This window comes from Brachypodium distachyon, chromosome 2 (assembly GCF_000005505.3).
Source record: "Brachypodium distachyon strain Bd21 chromosome 2, Brachypodium_distachyon_v3.0, whole genome shotgun sequence".
NCBI classification, from domain to species: Eukaryota; Viridiplantae; Streptophyta; class Magnoliopsida; order Poales; family Poaceae; genus Brachypodium; species Brachypodium distachyon.
The window spans coordinates 46,490,174-46,498,267 of record NC_016132.3 but is presented as its reverse complement, the minus strand read 5'-3'; the positions used below and the strand labels follow the sequence as shown (position 1 = coordinate 46,498,267).

The 8,094-nt window shown below is 42.3% G+C and overlaps 1 protein-coding gene across 1 annotated transcript; it reads left to right on the top strand.

Annotated features, from left to right (window-relative positions):
* Window positions 1–2,606: 2,606 nt before the first annotated feature.
* On the top strand, window positions 2,607–7,921 carry LOC100832865. The gene is made up of 9 exons (XM_003569498.4): window positions 2,607–3,219; window positions 3,818–4,474; window positions 4,621–4,704; window positions 5,378–5,536; window positions 5,607–5,666; window positions 6,630–6,703; window positions 7,147–7,243; window positions 7,340–7,441; window positions 7,530–7,921. The coding sequence occupies exons 2-9, from the start codon at window positions 3,821–3,823 to the stop codon at window positions 7,590–7,592; spliced, it is 1,293 nt and encodes a 430-aa protein (XP_003569546.1). The 5' UTR covers window positions 2,607–3,219; window positions 3,818–3,820; the 3' UTR covers window positions 7,593–7,921.
* Window positions 7,922–8,094: the final 173 nt, after the last annotated feature.

Genomic DNA, 8,094 nt, shown 5'->3' with positions numbered 1-8,094 from the left:
ACATAACAGTTGCCAAATAGTCAATTCCTTTACAAAAATCCCGCTAGGAGAGGAATAATAAAAGAAAATCATGTATCTCTCGCCTGCAAGGGGACCCTGGCATCAGCCTTGTTCTTCACGTTGGAGGCCACACATCAAACACCTTATGTGCGCCAGCCAGGACTCACCACCCCTCCAATATTTCACCTCTGTTAGGCTACCTTTTTGCACCATACATAGATTCCCATGCATCCACGATCCGAGGGATATTGACCTTTTGCCCCACTTTACATTGCGATTTGATAATTTGCCCCATCTCTTATCACTAACAGGTGGCCCCATCCCACATGTCAGTGAAACAAGATGGAGCAGATTATCAAAGTGCAAACTAAAGTGTGGCATATAATAAATCTGCCCGGCCCATGATCCATATATATGCCCGCAAAACCCTATTCCTAGTCATCCTATCCCCGCACTCCTCCTAACCTTCTTGGAGGCGGCGGCGCAACTGGTCATCAGGCTGCGGGGAAGATCTCTAGGTGTGTTGCCTTCTCTCTCTATCCCCGCTCTCTCCATGGACGATCTTTTGCTTTGAGCGCAACTTTCTCTCCCCTCTCTGTGCTCTGACTTCCTTTTCTCCCTCCTCTCTGTACTCTAACTCAGGAGGACCCGTGACCAAGAAGGCGTGTTGGGTGATGAGAGCATAGTTGACTACTAGTAGATTCACGACAACAAATTTCATCTTCAAGCGGAGGTGTAGATCCTATACCCCTCCTCCCAAATCCGTGCTTTTTGAAACTTTTTTCTGGTACGGTAGCAGTATTGGTGAATCCCCTCTCCCTCCTAAAGAGCATCCTTTGTATACCATTTGTGTATGGCATTGCATAGCACTCGTCTACCTTTTTGGTAGATCAAAAAGTTCCTTGTATGGCATGTCATGTTGAATTATATATTTTTTTTGCATTACAAGATAAACCATACTTGTTTAAGGAGCAGTGTCATATGTGCTTATTCCACAATGACCTTGGTTATTAATCAATCTAGAAAATGGAAAAAATGATAGAAATCATTAGGCTTGGGAAAAATAGTTGAAAGGCATAGGCTGGATGGGAGAGAAGTATCTACAGAATAAAATTTGAAAGAACGAGATATAACTTTTGTATAACCACGCCTTGGCCTGGAAGAGCACCTCTCATTCAATTTTGTAAGCTTTTGAGGGACTGCCGGTTTCTTCAAAACATGATATATGTGTGTTTTGAGAAGCAACTAGCAATGCTTTGGAACAATGTTAGACATACACAACCTTAAGAATAGGTTAATTATAACTTTTTTGCTATGTCTAGTAAAACCATTAGCCATTATTTAGAAGTCATCCTCCACGTTGTAGTGAGCCACGAGATGAACTCCATTGGAGAACCCCCAAGAAAAACGGTAATTACGGGTGGGATCCATACTTCATGATGTGTGACAACTACTTTTTAAAAGTCTGTAGACATACAATTGTATGGTTCTATATTTTTTGTTTCATTTGTTTTACCAAATAGGATTGTATTGGAACTACTGATGGTAGGCATGTACGAGCCTCGGTTATTGGGGACATGTCCCCCTTCATTTCATGGTAGAAAGTTTTATGGTAGTGATGACAGATTGTAGGTTCACATATGTGTTTGGCTGGTTGGGGGATTACAACACAAGATACTCTGCTTTTAGTGATGATTTAGAACGTGAAAATAGTCAAAGTGTTCTATAAGATAATCCACTTGTCCCCTTATGCTAGGAAAGTAGCGCATCTTCATTTTCCAATGCCACTAAATTATGTATAGGAAAGTAATCCATGTGTTCATGTATTCTAGGAAAGTGTTACGTAGTCGATGCCGTCTATACTATCAAGTCGTGATTCTTACCTCCTTTCCATATAGTTTGAGGTGTCATTTCAACAAGTAAAGGAACAGACATGTGGAAGATAAAAACGGAGTTGTTTTCGAGGAAAAGAAGTTGTTAAATCCTAGAGAATATTTTCATCCTCTATTTTTTGTCATTTATTTTAGCCAATTAGCATACTCCAACCAAACATAAAAGGAAAAATATTTCTGCACGGTTATCCTGGTGTCATCGCTCGTTAGCCTCAAACCAAGGGTAGTTTAGTCCACTTCTTGAAAAACAATGTGGTTGTGTGTATTCAACTGCTGCAATCGTTAACAATGTTTCCAGTTGTTAGTTGCTGCGTACGTTTGTTTTCCTTTTTAGGTATGTTGCCGCATGTTTTCTCAACAATTTATTGTAATATGGACTTGTTGAATGCGTAAAAAAAAATATTGCATAGCTGTGTCCAATATGCGACAACGTTTTTGCTTTCTCTTTGTATTGCAACAATATTGTATACGCCTTACTGCACGTGAGACTTTTTGGGTACAGTATTCGGACGTCTTGAAATTATAATTTAAGTCATATTTCTTCTTTTTCACAAAGATGGTGTATTTTGTTTCGTTAAGACAATTCTTTGATCAAGAAATATTCTATCAATATATAAGTTATATGATACGAAACCATTATCATTAGAAATAACTTTTAAAGACGAACCCATCGATATAAATTTCATGTATGAAAAAACACATATCAATGAAGTTTTCATCGGTCAAAGTCTTAACAAAATACGCCAACATTCATAAAACGAATGAAGTAGATATTTTAGACAGACGGCTATGGTCCTCTTCAACTGTTCATCGATCGGTCAAAACTCAAAAGCGAACATAAACAGTACCCAGCTCACAAGCCAAGTACGAAAAGCCTTCTATTTCCGGCCGGAGACACTGCCCATCTTCCTGGCGCACTGAGCGATCCGCCTCCTGTTTGAAAAGCAAAAGATCAAGAAAACAGACTCGTTTCAGAAGAAGAGGAAAAATAAAGAAGACCAAAAACCACCTCCTCCCCTCCGCCTCCACCGGCGGGTTTAGCCCTAACTTTCCGGACCAAGAGCTGCCGGTCCAGCCCGTGCTCTCCTTCTCTCCCGGTTTCCCATCACTCTCTCTTTCTTCCTGCGACGCCGGGCGGAGGAGGTGTTTCGGCAGCCGGCTTTCCAAGCAAGGCGGGATCGTCGGACGGAGTCACGTGCTGGCGCGCCTGCACGAAAGACCGCGTGCTCCGGCGCCGACTTGGGTCCGCGTCCGACTCGAGGCAGGCGCTGCTGCTCGTCCACATTGTCTGGCTCTTCGTGCTCCGTCCTCGTCGGCTTCTTCTCTCGTGCGTGCATCCGCCTCTCCCCTTCCTAATTTCTCCCCATTTGTGTAAGCACGCATTTCACGATGCTCTGTTGATGCGTGGTGCGGCCTTCACACAATTAATTTGTTAGATTTCGGAGCTCAGGAGTTGTACTTGGTCGTGAAATATAGGTTGAGATCAATGATCATGTAAACCGTTTGTAATTTGTAAAAATAATCCCAGTTTGAGGGCCAGCTGCCAGAATGCCACTTCCGTCCCATGATACCGCCGGCAGGCGTCCGGACGAAAGAGAGAGGTAGTGAGGCGAAACTGGGCTGGGGGGATTGAGATCAGGTGGGAAACACGAGCTGGATCGGCTCTTGGTCTGGCCAACGAGCAGGGGTACTTTGGTCGTTTTCTTTTGGTTTCCCTAGAGATCAAGTCCAATAAGTACGAGTATACAATTACAAAAGATAGAGTCAAATGAGTATAAAATGGAGAGATGGAACACAATGACCTTGGTTATCAAACTGTGCAACTAAAGTGGGTCGTTGCAATGTACTTGATCTTTTTGGGCACTTGCGAAAGTAAAATGGGTCAGTTTATCACCAGATGTTGTATTGACCCCCTTTTTTTGCAGGGAATGGAGGTTGTGGATTTGGTATCATCTGATTCTGAGGATGAGGCGTGCATTCACTCGCCTGAACGGAAGCGTCCTGCCTGGGAGGCAGATCCATCTGTTGACCCCAGGACCGGGAGTGCCTGCACAAGAATTGGGGGTCACGGCACCCAGAGCTTTCTTGAGCAGACAAGATTGAAGAGGCCGCTGCATCAGCCAAGTGTGACAGTAAAGAAAGACAAGGAGAAGGTTGGTGAGAGGGAGAGTTCATGGGCAACAGGAGCTCCTTCGCTCAGCGGAGGATCGCATGGTGCTAGTGGTCGTATCTTGGGAGCCGGATGGGATTCATGGAATGGAAGGGTAAGCAACTCCGGAGATGGAACAAGTGAGGGAGACTGTTTCTGGGGTAACCAGATAGGCAGATCAATCTCTGAGCCCAGGGAAGAACCAAACAACAAGGACGAGGTCGCATTGTCTGGGCAAAGCAGCTCCATGGACATTCCTGACTTTCTCACGGAAAGTAGCTCAGCGTGGATGTTGAGGATTAAGGGGCTCCATTTCCCACTTCCCGATGAGAACCAGCTGAAGGCCAGGCAAATTGAGTTAGATGAGATGCTTGCCCTCAAGCTTCAGGAGCAGTTCAACAGGGAACAGCCAGGCTCTGAAAATTCCCAAGAGGTTGTTTCTCTTTATTACTTTTCAATCTTGTTGTGTCCTATTTAATGACATGCCGTTTCTTGGTTATTTTTCTACCTGCCGCTGCTTAGTTTCTGATAATTTACTACTGATATTACAAATGGGAAATGATTGCTTACATCTTACAGGTAGATACAACTCTAGCCTGGACATTGCAAGAGGAAGACACTGCTCGTGCCAGAATTGCTGCTAGAGAGGGACAATCTAGTTCTGTAAGTTGCCACCGTGGTTTGATGCATCCGTTAATGGGGATCTGTTACTCAAAAATGTTGCAACAATCATCATGTCATCTTTTATGAATATTGACATGGTTTCAAATTATAACTTATGAACTGACATGTTAAAGTTCTGGTAAACAATAGCTATTCGTTTTGTTTCATCGATCGAATCTTGGCACTTGCAAGTCGGTACTTGAAATCCCAATTACATTGTGCCAACTAAAGATAGCCTGGCATAATATCTGCCTGTGAGCGCTTAAAACCTGTTTGCTGGGTAACTTGACACCATACTCAGAACTAAAAATAAGCTACTTCCTTTTCTTCACAAAAAAAAAAAGCTACTTCCTCCGTCCAACAAAAGATGTCTCAAGTTTGTCATGTATCTAGACATGACTTAGTGTATAGATATGCATTCAAATTTGGTCAAAGTTGAGACATCCTTTGTTGGACGGAGGGAGTATATGGATTAGCAAAAGCTTAAAATTTAATTATCCCCTGTTGTTCTTACTCTTGAGCTTTGTGTTCTTGACTTGCATTTCAACTTCGTAGTTATGCATTTCCTTGGTGTCACCTATTTTCTATGGCATTGCATGTCTCGATTCCTTTCCTCATTTTTCTGAAATCTTCATCCTCCATTTTATAAGAAGTGCATTATTGTCCTCCTCAGAGCCAAAGGGACTGTTCAATGGCACACTTGTATTCATATGGCCGGCACTCGCCAGCTGAAAATTTTACTTCATGGACAGTTAATCACACTCAGGCTCCAATATCAAACAGAAGGTGGTTGCCAAGAAACTCCAATGGCCCGGAATTTGAGAAACGGAATGTGCGACTCCTTAATAAGCTTATTTTTCTGACCTTCACTTAATTGTGCACTGACAATTTCTCGTTCACAGATGATTATCTCTCAGTTGACCAAAGGATGCTTTGGACAAGAAAACCTGGATTTCGGAATGGTTAGTATTTACCCTTTTATTAGATAATGGAAGATACGGTTAGTATTTACCCTGTATTCCCCAATCTAGAAATCAACCCTACTATGGAATATGTGAAGTCACACAGGGGCTTACTGGCTAGCCCTGTGGATGGTAGGCTAGCCAGCCTGGGTGATCATCAGCTCTATCTTCATGAAAATGATGGCTAGTTCGTCCTAGGCATCACTCCCTTTGCATCACTACTTTGTAATGTCAAGGGGCCTTTGTATGGTTGACTACTTCATCTTGCTTGCTTATCATGTACAAGCAGCTTTTGACAACCTAAGTATTCACACTTCTTACCTATTATAGGTAGCAAGTAGCAGCAACAAACTATATATTATCCCCATTCCTTTATCCCAGCAATTTGATTAACCCATGAATGTTCAATTTCTCTGCCCTAAGTAATTGCAGATAACATGCTTTAGAATCCGTAAAAATTTCCTTGAGCTGGTGTACTTAAGTAAAACTCCTCTTTCCACCCATTATCTGATAATCACAGGCCACATCAACAAATCATGTTATGGGCTTGAAGTAGCAAATGTGTCTCAGGAGGCGATCATACAGGCCCAGAGCAGTGCTGAATATTTGGAAGACTTATTCTTTGGTTGCTTTGAAGATTAGATGCAGATATGCTTTTAAAGGATCAACTGAGCAGCTAACTAATCTGATCTGAACTTAGCTACTAGCTAGACCAACAATTAACCAATTGTATGCTAGTCTAATGTAACTACTAACTCATCGTATCCATATTAACACCTCGTGCATATCCAACATGGATACTTCAGAAACTAACTTGTTTCCTGACGAAGTGACGAGTCTGTCTTTCTGCCTCTTAGTGCGCAAGACTGATATGGCCTATGTGCCACTATCTTTGCTCGCATGGAGTATGAATTGCAAAACGATTCCTCTATACTCATGATTTTTTGTGTTTCTAAAATGTAGAAAATAGCCATACTGGACTCACTGCAAGAAGCACTTGATTCCTGTGAGGACACATATACTTCGGATTTTGAGGAGTAAGTACTTACTGTTTTAATGTCACTTTCTTTTCATGCAATGTGATGTTTTGATGGAAATATCTGCATACAGATATATAACCGTTGTCGTAATTTTTTGTTCCTGATTTGGTATATTGTTTTGTATCACTTGTTTTGTGTGGTGTTACAGTCTAGACTGAAATCATATTACGGAAGTGCTAATACTTCAAATGGCTTTAATCTTTCTCATATGTTCTGTATTTTTTTCTCAATATTTATATACTCTGCTGTATCCCCGTATGACTGCTCTTGAAAACTATCGTATCCTGTGTCCCTGTATCAGTGCTTCATAGACCAGTAAGTTACCCCCATAGATCCTCCAATGGGGATGCATTGCTGTTTCCTCTATTGAAGTTTCTTCTTGGTTGATGCATATCTATTGTGAGTTACTGACTAATTAGTTCTTGTTGGTCACATGCTAGTGATGATTATGTGAACTCCATAGCGTTTGATGACAACAACCATTGCATAGGAGTCTCTGACAGTGAGATAGACAGCCTACCACTATCTGTAGTTAAGGTTCGGAACTTCGGATTATGTTTCTTATCCAAGATGGATTTGCACTATTTTTTAGTTTGTAAGAGCTAATTTGTCAGTCCCCCTTTCCTTCGCCAGGGAGAAAGTTGTCGCGACGAACCCTGTCCTATATGCCTGGATTACCCTGCAGATGGTGCTTCCCTCCGGCATTTGCCGTGCATGCACAAATTTCACAAAGAGGTAAGGCACGCAATTTCTATATCAGAACAGTTCTGGGTTCCAAATTTCCTGCTTAACATCTTTCCTGGATCTGTTTTTGCTTCCACAGTGCATTGACAGGTGGCTTCGGATGAAGACTTTGTGCCCAGTGTGCAAATCTAGCGTAATCTGACAGGACGTGTTGGGAGACTTTCGTATGGAAGCATTTTGTACGTCGGGTCCCCTGCTATGCGTAAACGATTTTGTAGTGTCGTGTTAGGCCCTGCTGGCCGACTTCGAACGTTACAGAGCCTCGTTCCCTCTCTTTTGGCTGTGAGCAGATCTTGTAGTCTTCCTATGATATGTAGGCAAGATGGATGATATCGTTTTGTTTGCTATTATCTCTGTCATGGGTACGAAGAACGTGATCCATATGAACAGAGATTGAAGACATGTTCTGGGGAAGACTTGCCACTCCCAACTTTTATAATTCAAGTTCATAGCTTCTGGAATTCTGAATTATCATTGCCTTTTTCTGTGATCTAGTTCACCGGGTCCGGGCTTCCAACGTGATCCTTTGCCGCTTTTCCTCCGTATAATTTGTTCCATAGAGGAATGCAATGACACATGCCTGTGTGTATCCTGTGTATCCAAGATAAATTATACGTGGAATCATCGACTGGCATTTTGTGGCA